At 36.0% G+C, this 26,812-nt stretch overlaps 1 protein-coding gene across 2 annotated transcripts in view; it reads right to left on the reverse strand.

Annotated features, from left to right (window-relative positions):
- DCC (DCC netrin 1 receptor) overlaps window positions 1-26,812 on the reverse strand; it is a 1,070,394-nt gene that overhangs the window by 561,428 nt on the left and 482,154 nt on the right. For both annotated transcript variants that reach the window (XM_081078113.1, XM_081078112.1), the window contains exon 3: window positions 3,558-3,842. In XM_081078113.1, the coding sequence (XP_080934239.1) occupies window positions 3,558-3,842 (285 nt within the window). The remainder of the gene's footprint in view (window positions 1-3,557; window positions 3,843-26,812) is intronic.

The following is a 26,812-nucleotide window of genomic DNA, read 5'->3' on the forward strand; positions in this document are numbered from 1 at the left end:
AGTCTTCATATAAAATAAACCACCTCAATTCTTACTTAAGTGTTTTGTTATCAATATTTCAAAAACAATTTTACAACAGTTTAATACTTAATAGCTTAAAATGTACAATTCCTCATTAACAAAAATTTAATTTGTCTTAAAACAATCAAAAATTAAGTTAGTTACCAATTTTCCTATCTTTGAATGAAATAAATAATTACTAATTTAATCTGGAAAATGTAAAATGTTATAAGGAAATCTCTTTTAAAATTTTATCATTTATTTTATCATTTATTTTAAACACAACACACCACTACCCCGCTCCCAATCTCAGGCAAAAGTACCACTATCTAGCTTTTACGGACCCCCTTCCGCATAAACCACATCTGATATGTTTCTAAGACCTGCCCTTAATATCTCTCCACCCATCTTCATGTCTGAATCCCTTGTGATACCACTTTAGTAGCAGCTCTGGGTCAATTCTTTGAAGGATTAATGCCTCATATTCTACCTTATCTTCCTTCCTTCCATTTATCTTCCTTAATTCCAACTTGTTCCTCTCCAACCCTTCCTGTGCCCTGTGATCCAGTTAAACAGAATGTGTGCAGTTTCTCTGAAAAGGTTTTATCTTTCTTTCTCTATGCTTTGCTTATAATGCTGTTTTCCTGAGGTATCCTTTTCTTTGCCTACTTATGTACTACTTGTTTTCAGGATTGGCACATTGGTGTTTCTCATGTGCAGTAATGGTGCTCTGCTTTCGTCTATCATACACAGCCCCCTTGTTTATCTATTTTCCCCACTAGACTCCAGCTGTTTTAGAGCAGAGTCTTCCAACTTGGTATTCCTAGCATAATGGCAGGTATATAAGATTGACTTAAAAGTTTGTTGAATAAACTATTAATTTATACAGTGAATAAATAAAAACCGCTTGTTCAAATAGCATTTCAAAACAGTTATTTGAATCTGAAGATCTGGATTTAATAGATCTCAGTTATTGGGTTATATGAAATACCTGTTATATAAAAGTGGCAACTTGAAATACATTTCACATACACTTGAATAAGTACATTAAAATATATATTATTCAGAACTAGAAAACTGTCTATATACACATACATACAAATTCAAAATACTCTCTACATGAATGTGATAAAAACAAGTGTTGGAGAAAGTTTCAAAACTTCAAGTTAGCATTTATGTTTCAAACTAAAGCAAAATAGATAAATTTCTCACTCAACATGGTACTTAAATGACCATGGAAGAATGTATTTTTTAAAAAAGTAGTAATCATTCAGGTATCACTTCAATGCTTCTAAGTCATATTAATAATATGATGGGTTTCTGTTTTAATTGACTCCATTTTAGTGAATTAAGTGTTAGAATAGAGAATGGGTAATTTATGTATTAATTTATTACTCCCTCAAATAGGCACAACTCAAATTGGGGTGTGGAAATTGATTAGCATGATTTTAAAAATGAGAGAACCATAAGTGGCAACTAAGAGAAGGTAGGATTAGACATTCATTCATTCATTCTTTCAGTCATTTTTGTACTGGTTGGGGATCTGTGTATTTGACCTCTAAACCAACTTGCAAACTTAAGGAAAAATGGAACAAACATATGTTCCTTCAGCAGCTCCTTTGTGTGATCAATAGCAAAAGAGACAGACTTAATCATGTATGACAAAACGTGTGTGTATATATGACTGTGGGGTTGTGTGTGTGTTTATTACCTCAGCCTATAATTCCTTTTTGAAGCATGCTATTCAAATAGAACTTGGAGAAAAGCTCTCATTGAATGTAATGATTAAAAAAAAAATCAGTTTCCATTCAGGTAGAAATACCAAGGCAGCTCCAAAGTATATCAACATAGTCTTGATTTTAGCCAAATCGACATTATAAAATGTGGATTTAAATAAATCTCCATGGATTACAATGCAAATGTGTTTTACAAGGTGAACAGATAAAGGTAAATGGTGATTTGATGATAATGTCTTTGTGTTTTTCAAAACTTTCCATTTCATATTTAATATTTAACTAGTCTAACTTTATCCCTTAATACTACAGGGAAACAACCCCTCAGTCATATTAAGAGAGTCAAACATCTTCTTGTCAATTTTCTATGTGGCTTACCTAAGCTTCCCATGTGATTGACTTAACAGATGCATTATTAAGGATATGTGAATATAAATATTTAATTTTTTGTGTATCTAATGGATGCTTAAATAAATTCAGGTATGTTTGGGGAATAAATGCTACATTTGCATCTTTCACTGCTTTGTGGATGGAAGGTAACAGTGATGTTGATGGTTATTGACACATTTATGTCAGTATCTCTGTGACTAATGGAGGAGAGAATACACAAGAGTTAGAAGAGGGAGTCCTTATTAAAGTACCTGGAAACTTGCAATCAAATTGCCCGTTTCCTTTGGAATGTCTTAGGAACATGACCCTTCACATACGCAGGACATGTGTAACTACACAAAGGCAGAGACAAGAGCCAGTGTTGGTGCTTTGACAGGCATCCATCACGATTTCTCAAGTATAAGCCTTTTTTTGTGATTCTCATAAGTAGGTCTAATTAAACCTTACAAGTGAGACTAAATGAGAAAGTAGATATTACATAGATATTCGATAATAGCAGTTATTGGAAAAGATGAAATCATAGAGAATATGCAATCTCTGATTATTTAGGAAAGGAAAATGCACCCAGAGTCTTAGAGATTTGTCAGAGAAGAGAAAGAGAGATAACAGATGGAGAAAAACAATTTTCCTTATCATAATATCAATCACACTTTACTGTTTTTATATAATTACATATATGTTTGTGTTCACCCGGAACTCTAATAAGCCATGTGTCAGTCTTAGTCATTGCATACCTCTAGGACTTAGCACTATTGTCTCAAAAATGAGTGGATGAATGGATAAGTAAATAAATGTTTAACATCAACTTGGGGAAGTTCTTAACCCTGCTAAGTATCACCTTCATTCTTAGATAATGGGGATCCGTGTTTCCCCCAAAATAAGACAATCAGCTCTAGTGCATCTTTTGGAGCAAAAATTAATATAAGACTGGTATTATATTATATATTATATTATATTATACCGGGTCTTATAGTAAAACAAGACTTGGTCTTATATTAATATTTGCTCCAAAAGACATATTAGAGCTGATTGTCCAGCTAGGTCTTATTTTCGGGGAAACATGGTAATAACTACATTTTAGAGTATTATCAGAGGAAAATGAAATAACATACAAAAATACTTAGCAGTGGGCTTTGCGCAAAGAAGCGCTCATTATATATGAATGGAATGAATGAAGGAACGGAGCCAACTAAAAGCAAAATATCTGTTTCTCAAAACACATCAGCTGCCAGGTGTGGAAAAATAAGAAAAGCTGTTGGTGTACCTTCATCTAATGGCCGAGAGAAAGGAAAACAAAAAATATATGTATAAAACAAAACCCCAGTAAACGATACAGAACTCACAACAAATACAAACTACTTGTTCGAGGAAACATGGTTGTTTAAACTACTCTAAAGAATATAATTCTGGAAAAAAGAAAGAGCTCTTCCATACCTGATAAAAGTCTGACTTCGGCTTCATTTCCTGTTCTGGAGCTGGCTGGATTCCTGGCTAAGCACCTGTAGATTCCAATATCTCCCGGTTGCAGTCTGCTGATCTGCAAGGCGCCAGAGGGCAAGACCACCACTCGGGAGTCGCCCAAGATGGGAGTCAGATCTTGCTGGTTTTTCTGCCAGTGTATTGTTGGCATCGGCTCCCCAATGACTTCGCACTTGAGTAACACTGTGTCTCCCATGAAGGCCGTGACGGATTCTGTCTGGGACAAGAACCTCAGTGGCCCTAGGAGAAAAACAAAGAAGGACAGATAAATATTTCAGAAGAGGCACAATAATCACCAATAAAAGTATTCACATTTGTATTCTTTACAGGCAATTGCAGTTTGCAAAGTATTTTCCCAAATGTCATCTCATCTGCTTTTCTCATTTTACCCCATTATGTGTCTGGCATTACAGCAGCTTCTGTGGCTAAAAAAATAAATGATAATGACGTTGCCATGAATCTCTAGAAGTTCATTGTTATTATTGGTTAATAAAACAGCCTTGTAAAATACACAGAGCAGATAAGATCATCATAATTTTACACAGTAGGAAACTGAGGCTGAGGAAGTGAAATTCCACACATAAGTTCACGTGGTTATTACATGGCAATCCCGCAAATGAGATCTAGTCTTTTTGAATCCTGATCCTAAACTTCTGCAGTTATCTGACTTTGAACAAGGGACTATGAAGTTAGGGAATTCCTGATGTACTTGCCACATGGCAATAACCTAAGGCAGTTTCAAAAAAAATGGGTGATATTAACTACCAATTATAATAATAGAGAACAATCTTTCATGGATTGACTGCTTAAAGTAAATGCACCAGTATATTCCAGTTGTAATTGTGGTATAGTGAAAAAATACTAAAGTTGGAATTAGACTAACTTGTGTTTCTAGCTTGGCTAAGCCATTTACTCTGAGTTCTTTGGTAACTTGTTTCATTTCAGTGGGCTATTGTAGTGTAAGCTCAGAGAGGTTTTTGTTTGTTTGTTTGTTTTGTTTTTGTTTTTTGTAATGCCAAGTGCCTGATTTAAGCTTTGATTGTGAAGGCAACAACTTCAAAGAAGCATCCCCTTCAAAGATGGCTATCTGGAGAAAACATATAGCCAGCCACACAACTAGATAAATAGCCATCACCCCCTTTTCACCCCCGCCCCTTTGTTTTAGAAAGCTTGGTTGATTTAGATAACTGATCATTTGGGCCCCTTGTTTCTTCTCTTTCCACTCTTATGTTTTAAAGTCACCATATTCTTTACTGGTGACTTCTACTGTTGATCCCAATAAAGGCAGAATTCCAACACCCCCTAACCCGACTCCGTGACATTGCTGTGTGACCCCAGGTGTGCCATGTAATTTCCAGGACCTGTAAGTAATAAACCTCTTTTTCTTTTACTTTGAAGTTTCCCCATGATTATTGCTGAGGACTTCTGGCAATCTTAGTTAAGAACGGTCCATCCGGTCCAGTCACAGCATTGATTGTCCACAGACTGAGACCATAAAATCGGATAAGCGCTAACTCAACTTACATGACCGCTATGATGTTCATATGAAATAACTTGAAAATTGATGAGTAAGCAAATGCAGGAGGACAAAGTAAATGAATAGAATGGTCATCACTAAGCATAAGCAGTGAAACAGAAACCTCGTCCATCACGACGCTGCACCTGAAAAGGGTAGAAGATATTTTGATCCTGCCTCTCGAACCCCCTTTTATGAAGAGATAGGTATTTGTCACCCTAATGTCTTGACCGTAAAACCTTATTTGTATGATTACAAACAAAAGCATTTGTTTGACTTTGCCATTACTGATAGATCAATTTTAGTTTCAGAGTTCATTCAATCACATAATTTTAATTCCTTGATAAATGTTCTATTAATCAGTTTTATTGTAGTATTTCTATTTTCATTTTAATCTTACTAGAATTGTTTTCACTGTATGTGCGTTTCACAATAAAATTTGATTCATGAATCACTTTGGCAGACACATGAAGTTTTCCTGATCATATTTTATGTTACTGTGGTTTTTATTTTATAGATTTATTTATTTTTCTTTTATTCCCTATGCTGTACTTTACATCCCATGATCATACACACACACACACACACACACACACACACACACACACACACGAGGTCTGACAATTAAGTTCACAAACATTCCAGAATGTGTGTGTATGTGTACATATACATACCAGGGGTGTCAAAAAAAAAGGATACAAGTGGACACTTTGGTCAGCGTTGCTCAAGCAGTAGTTCGTCGTAATCAGAAGTGTCTGGATGCTGATGGTGACCACTTTGAGCACCTCTTGTAACTGCAGAAGTCAACATGACTGTATTCATCTTTTGTTCTTGGTATGTATTATTACAATTTTAATAGTTTTTTTTTTCCTTTTTTAAAATGTGTATACATTTTTTGGCACCCTGTCTGTGTGTTTCTCTGTGTGTATATTTAATTATAGTTGACATTAGATATCATTCTACTTCAGCTTCAGGTATATAGTATAGATTTATTTTAACTAACTCAAAATTTCCTAGGTTCAGTTTTAAATTTTATCAAGAATATTTCCATCAATATTTAGTCAATAACAAATTCTACTGGGTTCAGTTTTAAATACTATTAGTTTCATTTTTGCTCTATTAATTCTTGAAAACCTAACTTTCCCTACAATCTAATAAATATTTTGCTGGAGTCAAAATGGCAAAGGCGAAATGGCCTCAGTCAAAACATCACAATTTAATATGAGAGACAATCAGAAATGCTAAGGTACAGGTGGCATTTAATGTCCCTTTCAGGAATTAGACTTTGCACCACAAGACAACTGAATCTATGAAATAGATAATTACACCATCACATATGGAATGGGTACAAGCTTCCAAAGAGCATATACAACTCATTATAGCTACCCTCCCATAAACAGACCCGCAGACCTCAAGTTGAAATATTAAGGTTGTTCTTGAGTAGGAATGATTAATTCTACAACATGTCGAAACATTAATGTTGATGCAAATATTAATTTAATTGAAATTTATCCTACACATATAGGTATTAAAATTACTCATCTGGTTCCCCAGTTAAGGCTCGGAAATCTGGATCTGTTGGTCTCAACGCTATAGATGTATCTGCAGGGTATACCAGGCACAAGTCTAATTCTATTCTTCTCATCAGTTATCAGAATTAGTCTATAACTGTGCTGGCTATACCACTGCGTAAAGACCAAAAGGAATCAGTTAACTTGTGCTCACTGTTCAAAGCCCAATTTCTAGGCTGTTTTTACTGTACAGTCTTGAGTCTATTCAAAAGAAGGTACATCAATCTACTACTGATTGACTTTGGTATGGATTTAAAACATGTACAGAGAATGATTTCTATATACTACACAAGGCAAAACTGCAATGAGTAGTGGCCAGAAGTTGTCATGGTTACATATGTCAACAAGTTTTCAAACTAATTTCTGGCTCTTTTAATAGTTTCCTTCTTGTTCTTCATTCCTCACATTTTATTTTGTAGTTAAGGAAATATAGTTTGGAATAATACACTGACGTATACAAGTCATATATTGTATACAATGCAGATAAGAATAAAATATTGTTGACAAGTTGATAAAATACCTGGATACTTTTATATATTCAGATATGTGGTCTGATATAAGTTACCCATATTGGATAACATTCTAAATATATATATATTTTTTACATCTGAATGCCTATGGTATTCAAAAAAATCATTTGCAAGTTCTAGAGCAAAGAATAAAAAGTAAAATCAAAGAGAAATTTAAAGTGATATTCAACAATTCGTTCCTTTACGTAAACTTCTTCTAGCTGAAGAATCACAAATGATACATGAGGTTGTGTATTAATATAATTAGACTTAATGGAATTCACTACTAGTCCACATGCTTATTCAGTACACACTCTATGGTGAATTCAAATCTTAATAAGCAGTGGTCAGAATTGTCTATTTAAAATTTAAGAAAGTAATGTTTGAAACTTCAAACAGTTGATTATTTGTCACAGTGAGAAATTATAAACATGATCCGTAGCTTTTTGGTTTTGGCTTACAAAGAAAACCCTGCATATCAAAAAGCAAGTCTAAGTTTATGAATCTCCATATGGCTTGAATTAATGTTCCCAATATTGTACTGAATTGTAGCGCTTCCATCTCACAGCCGTGTACAAACCAGCAACAATATTAAAAGGAAGAGAAGTTATAGGCTATCAACTTAGTACTATATTTTCAAGGCATGAGTATGAGCACCTAGTAATGACCATTAAATTCACTGTAACTCTTAAGACTAAAATACAGTATTGTCAGAAGAGTCATTTAATGCTCTAATGCAATACACACAATTCCTATGCTTCATTCATAGATATATACAAGTATAATTTTAACTAGATCTTCATGAAAAATAGTTACCTGTACAAGAGCCTGTTCATGAAAATTAGCTTAGTTCAGATTCATTAGATCATATTTGATTCATTGTAATCATAACACAAATATCTTTACTTACCCAAATCTATTCCAAACAGAGTCAAAAGATTAGTGTTCCTAAATCACCAAAGTTTTTGTTTCACTCAGGAAACTCTGAAATTCCAAAAAAAATTTCTAGTACTGTCTTACACCCCAAATTCTGGTACCCAAGCATCTAGCACAGTGTATCTTCTGAGCTTATCTTCCATAACTTCTGCAAATAATTCTTGTATCTATCGAATTGACCTATGCGTTAATATAGCCTCCTCTTGACTTGTTTTTCGTGACATTTTCTCCAAAAAGATATATCCTCGCCCCTAACATCTACCTATCAAAACTCGTCATTCTCATGGTACTGAGTCAAAAAATACCCAATTCTCTAATCTTGTTTACTGGAAATCATCTCTCAAACTTTTGAAATTTTAGAGCACTCATAACTCATAGTGTGACATAGTTGATGGTATAAATAAAAGCCTGAAAAGTGTTTATATGTTTGTATATATGGTTTTCTTTTTATATTTTACGTACACAGAATATATCAAATATCTACTGAAAGAAAATAATACATAAATATTTACTGAGGTTCCATGTGGCTCTAAATATTTAAAGAGAGTATTGTAAACATCCAAATTTTTATAAATATGTTTCAGTGTTGTGTCTTCACTTTCTAATGTATTTTATTGCATTTTGGGGTGCACATACCTGGGTGACAAGTTACTTGGGGTCACTTCTCTGCTTTACTATTTAACCAGCTAGATAGCTCTGCACCAAGTCTCAGTTTTATCATTTACACTATTCTAAACTCCTTTATGAATCACCTCGTTTAATCCTCACGACAGGTCTTTACGTAGTATTGTCTCCACTCTACAGATGGAACTGGAACGGGAGCAAAACTGATTCAAATGTTTATATTGTGTGTGAATGTTTTTTAAAAAAAAAAGCTTCAGGACTGAATTATTATACTTCTTGAGATACCTTATTTCCCCAGCCTAAGTGAAAATGTCTCAAGAGGAGTTTCTTTTATACATCAGCACCTGTACACTCCTCAATCTCCAAGAATCAGTCCAGTGCTAGATGAAAACTCTGTTGTTTAATAAGTACATTCTCCCAAGATTGAATTCTTACAGACAAACTTCAGCCTCAAATACTGCACTACTCAAAACAGCACACAAACCTATCTTTGGTGCTTTCATGTAGGCCTTTCATTGTTGTCCTTGGCGAAAGGCTATTTTCAAGAATGAACTGCGGTCAAGGTTCCCACCTTCACATCCAGTCTGGCCCAGGATGTGATGACAATTTGAAATCAAGAAACACCTGGACTTGCTGGAAGGGTCCCATATCAGCCACCTTACAGGTTGATACACATCTGCACATCTGTGCATTAACAAACTCCAGCACCTAATGATGATGGATGCGTTCAGGAACTATTCAAATGAAAGAACACATTGTTTCACATACAAAAAAGTCAGACACGTATGGGAACTCCATTTTATGAAATGATAAACACCGACACTTACAATTCAAATTTTATAAGTGGTTGTGATGGAGTAGGTAGGAAGGTAGACACGAGCAGGAGGAGGAGGAGCTAGGAGACGCCCACAGGTAAGCCAGTGGTGTCATCAGCATCCTTTCAAAGACCCACGGAAGTGAGGAGCCAAAACAGAGACTGGGACTAATGCAAACACATCAGGATGAAGGAGACTGCAGGATAAGGAGAAAAATAGGAGACTGGGAGAAAGAGGATGGCCCAATCTACAGGATATAAGGCCAGGGCTGCTACCCACCCTCGCGTCAGCCCGCTCCACGCTCCACGTGTACTTGCCTTGCTAATAAACTTTACTGTCTGCTGCTGGCTTGACTCTGTCTCTTGACTGAATTGTTTTGTTTCAAGAAGACAAGAACCGAGGAAAATCGTCATTCCCGGTAACAAGTAATAGTCAGTAAGAGTGCCCAGGCTTCAGCATCAGAAATTTTATTTATGTCAACTGTCCTAATTATAGTTGTATAGTAAGCATTAAGGGCTATTAGAAAGAGATATATAGCCATTATGCGAGTACCATGGAGAAATGGGTTTCACCCTGTTTATTTTGATTTCTGTAAAAGATCCTTCAGTTATTCCCTAACACTAATTTTAACACTAAAAGGATTCATTAAGTGTCTATTTATATATGTTGCTTTGTTAAATGTTTCTCAAGGCTTGTTAAACAGCTATAACTACAATTCTTTTGTAGAACATTTACCAACTACCCATGCAAAGAAGAGTGAAGATTTGACTATTTTCAGCTCTTCAGTAACACAGTGCTTGAACACCTGGAATTTAAGAGTTCAGCACAGTATCAGAATTCTCACTTCCTCTGAGAGGGCTCCTCCCAACCCAGACAGAACCAATTGCTCCTATATGTCTCCTTTGCAGCATTTATTTCATTTGTAATAAATTAAGTGTGGAATTAATTTAACAGACATCTTCATAGCTAACCTTTAAATTTCATAAAAGCAGGGCTGGGACTATTTTAATCTGTATTCTGAACACTTAGCATGGTGCATTGCATGTAACTGTCCATCAAATACTTGTTGAATGAAATATATATATATAATTGGTATATATATATGTATATATATAATATATAATATATATTATATAATTATATATATAATTGGTATATATATATTGGTATATATATAATTGGTATATATTGGTATATATATTATTGGTAAATATACACATATATGTGTATATATATATATATATATATATATATATATATATATATAACTGGTAAGGTAATTAGTTTAAGAAAATATGCCTGGCCCTAAATATTGGGAGGTGTAGGAAGGCTAGCAATGATTTGAGAGGCATAAAAAGAGGGAGAAAACAGAGATTTCTTCAGAGAAAGTGAAAAAGAGCTGAGCCTACATAAACTTCAACCCATAAATCTTTTCATTTCAAAATGGCAGTGGGGAGAGCTATGTCTAGTGCATCCATGAACATTTTATCTAAGCGCCATAAGTTTAAATCGTGGACCAGTGATATACATTTTGAATGATATTTCTCCATCCTCCCTTCAAACTACTGTCCCCAGAAACAAAGTCATCAGCCTCTCAGAGCCAGCCCCCGCCCATGTGGGACAGCTTGGGCATTGGCTGCAGCCATCAATCAGGTTCTGGCCAATACATATTTCCTCAGAATCTAGGGACAACCAAACTATTGGCTGTCACCAGGGCACTAGAAATGTTAATAGCAAAAGCAGCAAACATTTTTCATTTGGGCTTTTCCTTTGTGATGCTAAAAAAAATGCACTAAAAAATCACCATGGCAATGAATGAAAAGCTGCTAACTCTACAGGGACATCAAACGTGTTAGGCTCTCAGAATTAAAATAATAAGAACAATAGTCCCTCCTACCCTTCCACCCATGCACACGTGCACCACATAGACTAGGAGAAATCTTTCCATCAGATCCAGACAATCAAAGTATCTTCCACATGCACTCTGATTCATTTAATTCTAAACTATTTTGCTTTTTAAAGCAGAAGTGGAAAGAAAGCATTTCACAGCCCATGTTTATGCTAAGACTCTCCACCTCTGGGGAGGTCTCTCCTCTACCCACACCTACAGATTGGGGGCCTATTCCTTCTTTGAAATTCTAATCTGAGAATGGCACATTCTTCTGCTTTGCCCTCTAGCCTCTTTGGCAGATTATCAGGATCCTCATCTCCTCCTATGGAAGGTCTAATTATTAAGTAATTAAAGTTCATTTAATAAAAAGAGACTTATCAATTGGGGGACAGACCCTGGGGTTGGAAACAGGCATGGCTTTTAAATATTCAGCAATGTGGTAATTTTTAAAACAGCCAGAGGAGAGCTGTTGTTAATGCTTTGTTTGCTCCAAATCAAAGCCTGAAGGCTTTGTCACCTCCAAGTCAGACCACGTTTACCCCCTTTCAATTCTCAAATTAGCCAAGGGAAAGAGAATAGAGGTAATCCAAAGAGACGTTCTCTAGATTTGGTCCTTTACAGCAGCCAGAAGACCGAATAAAGAATTCTTGGAATTTGTTATGGGCATATTTCTGCCAGTCTGTCCCACTGAGCGTTATGATTCCCCTACTTTATTTTTACCAGCTTTTTGTTTTCCTTGCAGCTTCTTCATTTTCATTGGCAAAATCACAGACTCCTAGGTGGTTGGCTAAAGAGCAGTGGCTCCAAAGTAGCATTGCAAAACGAGTCCAGTAAGACTGGGGGGTGCCAGCCACACTCACCCAGTATGTAATCTTTTAAGAAACATCCATGTGACCAATTAATTGAACCTCCGAAGGATGTAATAGAAGAAGTGTGAAAGGGGAAGGAAAACTGTAGTGGCAAATTACACAATCAGTTTGTCTGTCTAGGTCTGCAAGATTAGTAGTACACAGTGAACCCATTTCACAGGCAAATAAGAAATTATCAAGGAGAAATTAACTAATTCTTTCTCAGAATCACCTTCAGGGTTTGTCCAATATAGGTGCTCCAAAGAGCTGGTACTCTCCCAGATCCTTGAGGACTGATTATACATAAGACTTGGAACCAGATGGTCACTTGGGGACGCCTGTAAACTGTGGGTGATCAAGAGCAAGTTCGAATGTTGGTATATCATAACCTCACCAAATAGTCTTGCTAGATTTTGGGCTTTCAAATCCATGGAGTAATTCGGGATTCTCCAAATCATCCTTTTAATAACATCCTTTGGGCCTTAGGTGGCCTCCACGGTGCCTTTATAAGAATTGGGACAGGGTGCCATCTTTGAAAGGATTAAGTTTCAAGGGTACTCCATGGGATTGGCCACCACATCCAGAGCTGGATCCCAGGTCTTTCCCAACTTTTCCCTGGAGGCAGTTGTCAGATGTTAATTACAACCCTGTGTTAACAGCCCTGTTCCTTCCTCTCTCGGTTTGGTGATCAGCAATCAGACAAACATGGTTCAGCTTGGCCCATCCATGCCTTTTGTTAACCTCAGAGTCCATATAGACAGATTTTGGGAATATTTTCCTAGGTAGCATTTTACTAGCTTTTCATTCATCCATCTGAGCTATTCTATGATATCTATTTCCCAGCTCAAAATCAAATCATAATTTAATCCTTTTCCTCAGACTCAACATGGTATCGTTTCCTTGGATATAGATCCTTCATAAAATCTAATCAAATTATATTGAACATCAATGCCATTATTCAACATGAAGATTAGAATAGAATTTTTTTCTTACAGAAAGAGTTAGAAAGCGATCGCTGTGTAGTGGCAGCTACCTTTCCTCTTAGCTGTGCTGTCATATCATTGATGACTGAAACCAGTCTTTTATCTGTATACATATATTAAGCCAAATGGAAACCAGTACTTGCTTGTTTTACTTTACTATAAGATTTTCTATAGGACTTGTCTAAAGGACAAACTTCTAATGTAGAAAATGTTCGTTAGTGATCAACAACTAAAAATATAAACAAAAATGATATAATGCTTCAACCTATTAATGTTACAAAGATTTAAAAATGATAATTAACAGTGCTTCTGAAAGTATAAATTGGTATGCTACCTTTGAAAAGTTATTTGGCAACGAGCATCATAATAATTTAACCCAAAAAACTCCACTTCAAGGAATCTACCCATAAATATATGTAGGAAAAAGTTACATACATAAAATTATTCAGTGCAGCCTTATTTAAAATTGTGAATGACAGAAAATGGGCTAATTGTACAACTGGAGATTGCTTAAGCAAATTATAGTATAGCTACTTTTGTATGGTTACACAACCATACAAAATTATATTAATAAACATTTTTAAGAGTGGGAAAAGTGGATTTTTCTTTTTTTCTTAAAAAAGCATGATATTTTAAAATATATAAAAGGATATTTTGCTAATGATTCTAACACTCTACTTGGTGTGTTACATTCATTGTAAATTTCAAGCAACTATCCATGAGCATATTGATTTCGTGAAGGGATGTTTACCTCCACAGGCTTTGACAACAACTTTATTTTCATTCTCTACTCTGTAGATACAATTCTTATTACAAAACCTAAGATTGGTTTATAATTAATAGTAATGAATAATTTCACAGAATTCAGACTCAGGCTTTCAATCAAGCTTAAGTCTTATTATGCATGGCTAATGAATGGTCACAAAATTCATCAAAGTGGATTATGAATGTGGCTAATATTAGTTGCGCCTACTTGTAAACTGTACTTAATTCAAGGCAGGCAAATTACCCAAATAACAAAAAAGCAAACTCTTAAAGTTGTACAATGTTTTTTCTTACATCATGGCATTGTCACCGTCTCTTCAGTACTTCATCTAGCTTCTCCTGAAAACCCTAACATGAACCCTTATTAGCACTGATTATATCATCTCATGAGAATTTCTAAATTACTCATTCATTCATTCATTCAGTTAGTCAGTGTGATGGTTACTTTTATGTGTGGGTTTGACTGACCCCCAGGTTACCAAGATATATGGTTAAACATTATTCTGGATGTATCTATGAGGGTGTTTCTAGATGAGATTAATATTTGAATCTGTTGACTGAGTAAAACAGATTGCTTTCCCCAATGTGGGTGGGCCTTATCCAATCCATTGAAGGACAAATGAGAACCAAAAGATGGAGTAAGAGAGGATTTACTCTCTTTACTCTCTCTGTCTGACTGTCTTTGAGCTGGAACATCAGTCTTCTCATGTCTTTGAACTGAGACTCAAACTGAAATTTACGCTGTTAGCTCTCCTGGTTCTCAGACTTTCAGACAGAGACTAGAACTGCACCATCTGCTCGCCCCGGGCTGTAGCTTACCAACTGCAGGTCTTAGGACTCCTCAGCCTCCATAATCACATTAGCCAATTTCTTACAATAAGTCTCTTTATATTATTTATGTATTATACAGGATATATATATATATATATATATATGTATGTATACATATATATATATATGTATACATATATACACACACACATATATAAACGAGGTCAAACAATTATATTCGCGAACTTGTTGCAACAATGTTACTAACCTTTTTTGATATCAGAGGGATTATTCATTATGAATTTGTACCAACTGGACAAACAGTTAACTAAGTTTACTGTTTGGAAGTGCTGAAAAGGCTGCAGGAAAGTTAGATGAAAATAACCTGAACTTTTCACCAACAATTTATGGCTCTTGCATCACAACAATGTACCAGTTCACACGGCACGATCTGTGAGGGAGTTTTTAGCCAGTAAATAAACAACTGTATTGGAACACCCTCCTTACTTTATCTTCAGGTAAAGAAAGAAGTTACTGGGGGCCAGATCAGGTTTCTGGCCTCCAACGACTTCTATCTTTACCGGAAGATAAAGGAAATATTGAAAGGAAGATATTTTGATGACATTCAGGACATCAAGGGTAATCAATGACAGTTGTGATAGCCATTCCAGAAAAAGAGTTCCAAAACTGCTTTGACGGACTAGGCGCTGGCATCTGTGCATAGCTTCCCAAAGGGAGCATTTCAAGGGTGACCTTAGTGATATTCAGCAATGAGGTATGTAGCACTTTTTCTAGGATGAGATTGGGAACCTAATTGTCCGACCTTGTGTGTGTGTGTGTGTGTGTGTGTGTGTAATATGTAATAATACATTATTGCTTCTGGTTCTCTGGGGAACTCAGACTAATATAGTCAACATTTAGTGAGCACCTAATATGTGGCGGCATCATCTGAATTGTCTGAGAAATATAATCACAAACAGGACTAGTTTCTTTCTTTAAAGAGCTCATAGTCCAGTAAGAAAAGCAAATATATAAGAACATTATGTGACAAGTGCATTGTACTGTGTGAGCAGAGATAAAAATAATCCTTGGTGGTGCCTCTTGGGAAGGAGATAATCAGGAAAGAACTCTAGGGATGGTGGAACATGAGCTGTGTCTTTAATAATTAGTAGGGTTTCATCAGGTGTCCAAGATCCAAAAGGACATTCCGGACAGAAGAACATATGCAAAAATATTGATTATGAAGGCCACCACATTTTTTTGGAGATGGTAAATAATTCAGTAAATAATGGGGAAGGAGAAACACTAAGGGATTTCTACAACTACTTTTTTTCTACCACATAAGAGAGCCTGATATTGTCCTTTAATTGTATCATAGGTCATGTGTGTTTTTACTGCATTAATACTCTAAGCTCCATGAGGGCAGAATGGTGTGAGAGTCACCCCCAGTGTATTTGCTGAATGGATCATGACAAAGCCCCCCAAACAGCAAAAACCAGACCAGTAACTTAGCAAGAAATTTTCCTATTAGTTTCAAACGTTATTAAAACAAGACTCTATTGGGTTAAGATTGTTTCAAATTTTTAATTGAGCATATTATCCAGAGGATTAAATTATCTTCTACCTGTCATCTTTAAAGTGAGTACTAATTTTTCTTATTACCAGTAATACTGACTGAGTACATACTAGGAACCATGTAAGATATAATATACCGGGGCTGTGAAAAAAAATGTATACAAGTGGACACTTTGGTCAACGTTGCTCAAACAGTAGTTTGCCATAATCAGAAGTATCTGGACACTGATGGTAACCACTTTGAGCACCTCTTGTAATTGCAGAAGTCAAACGTGACTTGTATTCATCTTTTGTTATCGGTATGTATTGAGTATTACAATTTTAATACAGTTTTCCTTTCTTAAAATGTGTATACATTTTTTTGGTACCTTTTGTACATAAGTATGGCTTTTGCATGTCTGTAAAGGGCCCTACGGAAATTCCCTATCAACATGTTTTCACTCTTAGTTTATTTGGTAGGGACACCCTCCTTTCAATATAAATGATATTTTTTCTGTCAAAAACATGCACTGAGTCCTATATTCGGAACTAGACAGAAGCTAGAGAAAGGAGAAACCTAAATGGAACAAGTTTTCAATAGAAGAAGTCAGCAGAGAGAGTAGTGTTAGCTCAAAGCCTTTATTTCAGTATATAACTGATTAAAGTTAATTTGGTAATAGCTAAGACCCATGTCAAATATATCAAAATGATTCAAATTTATTTTCTCTCAGAATTTTAGAACTTTTTCCGCTCCCACAAAATCCATCTGTAAAATGAGAAACAAGAAATCCCAGCAGAAATAATAATTTAGATTAAAGACTTCTGGTGAATCTAATTTTAATTTTGATTTTGATTTGGAAGTACCTAGTGGGAGAAAACTGGAGCTAATAAAACACATTTGCATGTTGTGTGTTTGCACAATGAAAATGAAAACCCAAAATATTTCTGATTAACTGCTGAACTTGTGTGATTTTCCACTTTCTCTACTGACACCCTGAGAAAATCAAAACTTTACAGAATTACCAAAGTATGGGTAGCTTGACCCAGAATAACCAAATATACCTGATGTAATCAGCTTTTCAAAAGAAAAAAAAAAAGAAAAAAATGTGTGACACCAAAGTTCATAGTGTGGGAAGTGTCTCAGACTTACCTGGATCAATGTCTATCATGAGTCTGAACTAATCATTTATTCCAACTTATCCTTTTGTGTACTTGGTCCCTAGCGATTATTTGGCTGTGGAAGAATGTCCGTAAATTAGAGAATACTAAATCATCCTTCATTAAAATCTTTTAGTTGTGGAATCATTCTCCTGTATTGTCTGATATTTGGACTGAGGAGAAAGATTGGAAAAGGGCATACTTGGGCAGCCCGAAGTTTATTTTTACCCTGCTTCTAAGAGTGTCAGATGTGGGTTATAGGCATGTGTGGTCGGGAGTAAAATACTCCTTCAGAAGAGCTGTAAGCCTCAACTATCCGAGTACTTATATACTTTTTATAGAATTAGCAACAATATTACTTCCAAGCTTGTTTATGATCTTTCCTGATCTTATGATGTATGAATGTAAAAAGAAGTATTAAAGTATTGAGAGGTATTTCTTTAAAAGAAGCATGCTTCAACTGCTAGAGCATAAGCTTTGAAGAGCAGCAGGCAAAGAGCTGCATGCCAAAAGATTACACTGGAGATTTAGCTGGGGTAGATAATTCAGATGTCTTATACCATCCTAGTTAAGTTTGGATTTTAGTTCAGTTACACTGAGAGGTTATTAAGGGATTTTGAGCAAGGAATTCCATGATCGGATTTACATTTTTTGAAGCGCATTCTGGTTGCTGTGTAGAGTGTAGTTGGGGGAGGGACCACACGTGAAGGCAAGAGTGGACCGCAAGAATCTCACAAATTTAACAGTAGCCTAAATGAAAGCAAATATGGCTTGTGTGGGGAAAGGCTTTCTTATGCTGGCAGTCTTTTGACATCCCCTCAGCGCATAAGAATGAGCTGTGGGCATGGAACACTTCCTTAGCAAGGGATAGAGCCCACAGCCTATCCTGCGCTTATCATCTTGTGTGGGGATACCTATCCCTGTTTCAGATGCAATGAGTGTTCCTTTGTTCTGATTAAGTGTGTACATCACTCACTTCTTTGACATCTCAGGCACACCCCCAGCCTTCAGTATCTCAGACTCCACAGGAGAGGATTTGGGATCCTACTCCTGGGGTGCAAGACCTACTCTTGGGGTGCAAGTAGACCCATTGTTCAGCACTAACTGTGGAGTGGCCTGCTAGCCATGAGGGACTACCATCCACTCTTGGAGCTGAACTTGCTGTCTCTCCTCTGTGTGAGTGAAGCATTGTTCCATCCAGTGTTATACTGTGTTGTGTTTTCCTTGCAGCTCTGCTACCAAGATGCAGTGGGCAGAAGGGTCTGCAGACCTCCCCTGGGAGTGATAACCAGGGTGTCATGTTCTGCTTCAAAACGTGGGCAAGTGAAGTAGCAGTGAGAATGAAGAAGAGAGAGACTAACTATATTTTAAGGTATAATCAAAAGGAGCTGGTGAAGGTTGAGTGTGGTTTGTGAGGAAAAGGGGTGGATCAAGAGTGAGCCAGGTTTCCACATAAAATATTTAGGTTGTGATCTATAGGATTTTGCTTGGCATTAAATGGGTATATGTGGTCGTTTGGAGATAAAAAAAAAAGACACTTGAGTAAGAGACATGGTGGTGAAAACTGAACAGGAGTAAGAGATCAAGTTATTGTACCCGAATCTCAAAAATGAAAGGATTAGAAAAGGTGATTGCCAAAGTTCTTTCCATTTATAAAATTATATAACCATGTGATTCTATGTTTAAGCAACCTAACATGTGGCCAGACTTCACATTTAGCTACCAAAATTTAAGAAACCTGATGTAATAGACACATTAGACATTGTGAGATGTAGAAGAAAATAAAACATTTACCATCTCTGCCTTAATGGACCTGCCAGTCTAGTTAGAAGATGCAGTGCTCATCTGACAACTTTTATCATGAAAATTCATAACAAATGGACCTAAAAACAAGCTTAGAGATTTATGGTAAGAGAGGAGCCAATAAAATGTACCCAATATTGCATAAACTGACCAACTCAACTCAAGTTAATTTGAACGATTCTTACTTCTTTTGCTTATAATCATGGGGAAACTACCTTGTCATTTATTGAGCCTTCCCACTAATTTAGAGTCACTCACTCTAATTTACTTTGGCTATATAGATAGAATTCTTGTTCTCAAAGGCTATCTACAATATTGTTATTTTAAAGCCATACAGCTTTCGACAGAGATCAAAAGGTTAAAACAGCCAGATTTATCCTAAATTTTGCCAAGCTTCGAATTCACTTTGAATCAAATTTTACTTTCTTTGAAGCAAACTATGTATTTTACACTCTCTTGGCCTCAGCATTTGAGGGCTGAGATAGTTGTTAGAGTGAGTCACAGATACTTCTACATCAGAATGATGTTTGAGATACATATCGACATTTCATTGTAATTTCCATTCATCCTTTTAGGAAATAGGCTATTGAACTGAGTCTGAGATCTAGAACCATCTATTAAAATCCTAATGGAGTCTATCAATCTTAAGCCCATTATGAATGATGTGGGAGGTGTATCTTTAAGTCAATTTCTCACTAGTAAACTTACTAAGGATTAACCTGATTTTAAGCTTAAATTTGGGCATCTCAGAACAGCATTATTTTCCAAATTTCTTACCAGATAGATATATTTCTTACCATATGTATGTATTTCTTGGGTTTATGAGATAATTCACTCTTCATCCATATCTCCCATAATTCTCCTTTAAATGCCATATGTCCTATTCTAACTGGTCTTTTCACTGAGCTTCTAAACATGGCTTTGTACTTTCCTATCTATCTTTTCAGGTTACCACCCTCTGCTCTCTACCCACCTGTCTAATTGTTTTCTCATACCTCAGGAGGGCTGAGCCTTGGTTGGATTTGCTTACTCTTGTATCCTCAGTGCCTGCTCTTAGTGGACACTCAATAAACATTTGCTAAATTCACAAGTAAAATATGTGAACCCAACTCAACCTTCTAGATCCAAATCAAATCAATTTGCCCTTTTCTTCTCTGACATGTCATCAAATTTACTCTCATTGCCACTCATTTGGTAAGCATCAATTACCCATTGGTATCATTATCATGTTTTCATGTATCCCTTCTTCTATCCAATTACATTTTAGCTTGCTAAGGTACAGATATATTGCTCTGCATTTCTGTGAACATTCACAGTGCAGTGTCTTACATAGTGAAAACATCAAATAATACCCTTGCTTTAGGTCTGATCACATTGAGGAGTGATTATTTTTGTTTTGACCATTTAGGCAAAGAGCCATCTCTAAAATAATCTGAACTCTAAAATAATCAACTTCAGTTGATTTATTTAATCTTAGACTTTTGATGAATGGCTCTTTCCACTGCAGAATATTTTAGTGGTCACCAAAATTTGGGAAAGTCTCATTACTGTAATTTAGAACTTACAAATTGTAATAATTTAGACCCAAGAAGTTGGATTATCTTTGAAACAGCTGCCAAGAAAAGGTTTTGTAAGCAATTAATTGGACAAACAAAATTCACGGTATTGTCTACATTTTTTTAAGTGACCTCTCCTGATTCTGAAATGTAGGACTTGGTTATGCATTTTCCAACCCACTTATCAATCCCCGCTTCACATCGATGACTTTATTGTCAATGTCTACATATTCTCCAAAATTATCCTATAAATTTTTTTGAAAGTAAGTACAAGACTTCAATTCCTCTGTGTTCTTATCTGCCCAGCACAATGCCTTTGCAGTAATATGTGGCAAATGGCTATTGGTTTGTTGATTATTGATAGCCTGATTTTTCATCTGTATTCCTTCTACAATCTTTCTATCCTGCCATAATCATTTACCATCATTTACAGAATTTTTTTTCTTTGCATTTTTTTTTATTAGTTTCAGGTGCACAAAACAATGCAATAGTTAGACATTTACAGAATTTTTAAGCAGTTTCATGAAAGGGAGCATGAAGATAAACACTAGATTCATCACGTAAAGCTAGAAAAGGCCTTAAAGATCAATCCAATCCAATCATTTCATTTAATGGAAAAACAAGTATTAGATATACAAAATTAATAATTTTATCCAATCTCTAATTCCTTTTCCCAATTATGTGTTAGCGGTTCTCTATATCTGAGTATATGTTTATATCTGATAGAGGAGCATATGTGTATATGTGTGCATGATGAAATATTCACACACGTGTTTGTGTACATATATATATATATATATATATATATATGTGTATATGTCTAGAGACAGATACATATCTATCCAGATGTCTGTATACTTACATATGCACAACTATACACAACTATAGTCAAATATATATCCCAATATTTCAAGTGAGCTTATGTATACATACACACATACATCTTTTTCACATATATCCCTGTAAAGATATATAGTTAACTATTGAAATAAGTGGAGAATCTGGGCATAGAGATATTTTAATAGAACATTGTTGTTAAAGGGTAATTTTATTGTAAATAACTCAAATAGTTAACAGAAGTTTTCCACCATGATTATACTTGTATGTGTTTTTCCTTTATGAAACAAAATGCTTTTCCTATTCATCCTTTCCATTAAAAAATGTTCAAGCTATCTGAACTGATATCTAAAAAATAACCCGACTCCGGTTCTATCATTTAGAGAAATGGTAATAGTCTTATAAATCATAAGCTTATCCATAATGTAGATTTTTTAATATGATTCAAACTCATCAGAGAAAATGCCTTATTATTCACACCAAGCTGAACTGCTAATTTTCAGAGACAAATGCACCTGTGGAAAAAGAAATCATATCTTTAAATTGCATTATCCACTGACAAGACCACATACTGTTTTGTCCTTGTTGTTAATACAGAAATCAGAGGGTGTAAATCGCTTCATCTTCCTGTCAGCACTTCTGGCCAGGGTGTTAATGGCCTGCAGCCAGGAAGTTGTCCAGGCTGCCAGCCAATCAGCAATGAAACCATTTAATCTGCTTTTCAAACAGGAAGCACAATTTGGGGAGGTGGGAGAGCTCCGTGCTAATAATACATTTAGATGGAAACATCCTTTAAATCTCCTATTAAAACAAGGGACAGAGATCTTAATCCTTTGTTCTGTAAAGTGGGTAGAAGAGACGCACTACATGTACTAAGTGAAAGGCACATTTTACTAATTGAAAATATATGATCAGCATCTTAACAGATTTCTTTTCAATGTAAACCCAGTCTTCCCCTGCCAAGATGAAAGAACTCTAGCTTCTTCAGGGGGAAGCATTAGAAAGGTCTCCTGCTTAGAGAAACTAACACATCCATGGGTAGATGATTTTGTCTGATACAGAGGCTGTTGGGGACCGTCTAATTTTGAGGCAAAGTGGATTGAACAATCATGACCACATTAGTAACGACCAGTGACAGTTGGATAAGCTCTACAATAAGGCTGTGGAAATTCTCCTTTTGAAATTCTTGAAAATATCAGAAAATTGAGTTGAACAATTGTTTTAAGCATCTTGGAAAAGACCTTATCTGGTATCCACAAGGGTTGTAGTATAAAAGCATGAAAGATTATATAAATTGTAAACAATTTATTCAAACGTATGTTAATGAATGGGAGGGAACATGATCATTGTGGACAAGATCTAAAAATAATATTATTGTGGACAACATCTAAAAATAAAAGTTTATACAATTAGTGTTCTTAAGTCTTAATTGAATAGTATTAAACTTGGAACATCTTTTCTTTGCCTTTTGCTGGAATTATCTTGGCAGTTAAAATGACACAGGTGGAGAAAACATAACATAAAGCAGCACAAAGGGTAGAAAGCAGCACAAAGAGTAGAAAATAACATGCTTGACTCTGCATTTCTCCAAATATATATTCATGTTAGCTTAAAAAAAAAACCCAAAAAACCGTTTAGATGATTTTTTTTTCTAAAATGTTAGGAGAAGAGATAGTACAAGGAAAGATAGATGAGCCTGCATTAATTAGGCCTAACAGGTGCAGCGTTAGAACAGAATTTAGATAGAAGCACAAGGAATCTACAAAGTCCTAATTGGAGATTAAACTCAGAGTCGGGATAGAAATACCTGCTACAAGCTGCTATCGGACCCAAAATCTTGCTTTCTTTTATTTAACATGAGCATGATCTCATACATTTACCATGGCTACTCCATTTCAACCTAGTCCTACTCAGATTGCACAGAATAGCCTAGGAGGACCCTAGTATATCTTGAAGTAAAACATCTGTGGCAAGGGCAGGCAAACTATAGTTTTGTGGGCCAAATCTGTTGTGGGCCAAAAACAGGGCCCACCACCTGTTTTTGTAGAGCCCACAAGCTAAGAATGGTTAGAAAATCTGAAAAAGGAATACTTCATGAAATGTGAAAATTATATGCAATACAAATATCAGTACCCATAAAACAAAGTTTCATGGGAACATAGCCATGCCCATTTATTTACCTATTGTCTATGGTTGCTTTCAAGCTACAATGACAGAATTGAGTAGTTGTGGCTGAGACTAGGTGGCCTACAAATCCAGAAATATTTACTATCTGGTCCTTGGGAGAAAAAGTTTCATTCCTTGTCTATGGTAATGGTGACTCTGGAGCTCTAAATGAGCTAGTAGTCAATTTCATGTACATTCAATCAATGTGGTTGGGAGAGTAATCTACTGACCTGGCATATTTGACCTGTGTGATCAATCGCACAAAAACGATCACTTAATACTTTGACATTTCATGTAGACACAGTCCCAGAGGGCACTTGCTCACTTCTAATGCAACTTTTATGAACACAATAAAAAAGGTAAAAGAAAAAAGAAGCAAATGTTTATGGAACAGCTTTCTTCCAGGTCCAATTTGATTTCTACAACTACTTAGTGAGTGACACGTAATATAGTATTTGTTCTATTAAGAATTGTAGAATCCCCAGAACCTTGTATTAGAGAAATTTAAGCAACGGAGACCTTTTCAGTACCTTACTCTCCAAATTGCAATCAATGCAGTTTTCAGCTTTTCTTCCTACGCCTTCTGTGTGACACAAATACAAGATAGGGTCAAAAAGCGATGAGTTTGTGTCTGGGTGTATGTTAAAAGTTCTACAGCTGAAATATATATATATATTTTTTTTTCTGCTAACCATTCTTACTTATATTCTCACAGATCAAATATTTTTAAGACCAACTCTTTTTTAAGTGCTTTCAGGTGTTCCACTACATTAATTTAATTATTCAAGTGTTTATTGAGTGCCTAATAATGTGCCAGAAACTGCTTCAGGCATTAAAAAAAAGAGTAATAAATGATAGAGGTAAAACACTCTGCTCTAGTAAAGATCATACACTTGTAACAGGGATCAGATAATAAATAAATAAAAATAAAGTATGAGAGACGGGAATGGATATTCTGGGAGGGGATCAAAAAAGGGAGTTACGATGGAGTATTACGCAGCCATAAAGAAGAAAGAAATCTTATCATTTGCAAAAACATGAATGGATCTAGAGAACATTATGTTAAGTGAAATAAATCAGAAAGAGAAAGACAAGTACCATATGATCTCACTTACATGCGGAATCTAAAGAAAAGAATATGTGAATGAACTAATCAGAAACAGTTTTGGGGATACAAAGAAAAAACCGAGAGTTGTTAGATGGGCGGGGGGGGAGGTTGGGGATAAGGGGAAAGGTGAAGGGATTAGGAAGCAGCTGGTAACCACAAGATGGCCTCAGGGTTTTTGAAAATTAATTTGGGGAACGTATTCAATGATGTTGTAAAGATTTTGTTGGGTATCCATGGACATGCGTCCTATTTGGGAGACCACCTCAGGGATACTGTGGATGCCTGATCATGGCATTGTACACCAGAAGCTAAACATTAATGAATGCCAACTATAATTTTATATATATAATGTGATGGCTCGGTGCGAGGTCGGAGGGATAGTGGATGGGGGGAGGGGGGTTCACAGTGTGAGGGATATAAATGATGAATGTCTAAGTATTACCTTGTCTTGTACACCTGAAACTAATAAATTAAAATTTTAAAAAAGGGAGTTATGTGTTTGGAGGCTGGGAGCTGTTGCAGCTTTAAATAGGAAAGTCAGGAAAGGCCTCACTGAGAAAAGATCTTCAAGAGGTGAGGAGGTAGGAAATGAGGCTTTATGGGACGAAACATGTCAAGCAGAGGGAAACTCATGCATAAAGGCCTGAAGGTGCAGACACTCGGGGGACCGCTACCAATGGTTCCATGGAGGATGCCACATTGAGTCCATCCCAAACCGACTTTAAAGGTCTTTCCAGGTGAAGAAGAGTGATAAAGTCAAGAAATGTTTCGAAGGTAACAAAAGTGTGTTGTACTTACTACATGAGAGACAGACAGACAGTAGAGTGCCAGAAAAGAGGGTGATTCTTTCAAGCTCAGAAAATAGAAACAGGGTTTCCTGAATAGGTGGATTTTACAGACTTCTTAAAAGGATGGCTATGAGGTGGGGTAGGAGGAGGGCGACCCTAGGAAAACACATGATCAGAAAATGCTGGCGCAACACCGTAATTAGTGAGTGGTCTAAGTTTGGTTTGTGTCACAGGATGGAGCAGACGAGAGGAACTTTAGAGAATATCGTGGAAAACCAAAGAGGTGAGGGGTTGGGGAAGGAGGAGGGAGCTCGTGAAAGATCAGGAATGCTGAGGAAGAACGTGTGAGTTTAATCCCATGGCCCTAGAAATAAGGTAAATTACTCAGGAAACAGAATAATTAACATTATGACTAATAGAGCTTTTAAACGCTAAATTGGTTCATATGTTGGGGTGATAGGGTATGACAAAACAGATTCATAGGTAGATAAATAGGAAATAATATTTGCCTCTAAATTTTCCATGTATCTCATAACTTTCACTGACCTAACCTTAGAAATTCCAATTATACATCATATTTGACTGAAAAAGACAGATAACCAAAATTTTCCTGAAGTGACATGTTTTGGCCCCCTTAAACATCCAGAAACACACACACACAGTCCCTTTCTCTAGACCAGTGAACCTCTCCTTGGCAGTGATTTTACGCCCCTAGGGGACATTGGCGATGTCAGCAGACGTCTCACCCCCTCACTCTCAGCTGTCACACCGATGTGCTACAGGCATTTAGAGGATGGAAGCCAAGGAGGCTACCAAACCTACAATGCACAGCTCAGCCCCTGGTCCCCCAACACAGAATTATCTGGCTCCGAAGTCAATAGTGCTGAGGTTGATCTACACCAATTCCATGTCAAGGCTCTAGTTTCACAGGTACGTTGGCCAGTTAACAGAACAGCCCGTTAAATCGGAACTTTAAACAAATGTGTGTTTAGTGTAAATATGGCCATGCAA

Source organism: Rhinolophus hipposideros (assembly GCF_964194185.1).
Source record: "Rhinolophus hipposideros genome assembly, chromosome: 17".
NCBI lineage: Eukaryota > Metazoa > Chordata > Mammalia > Chiroptera > Rhinolophidae > Rhinolophus > Rhinolophus hipposideros.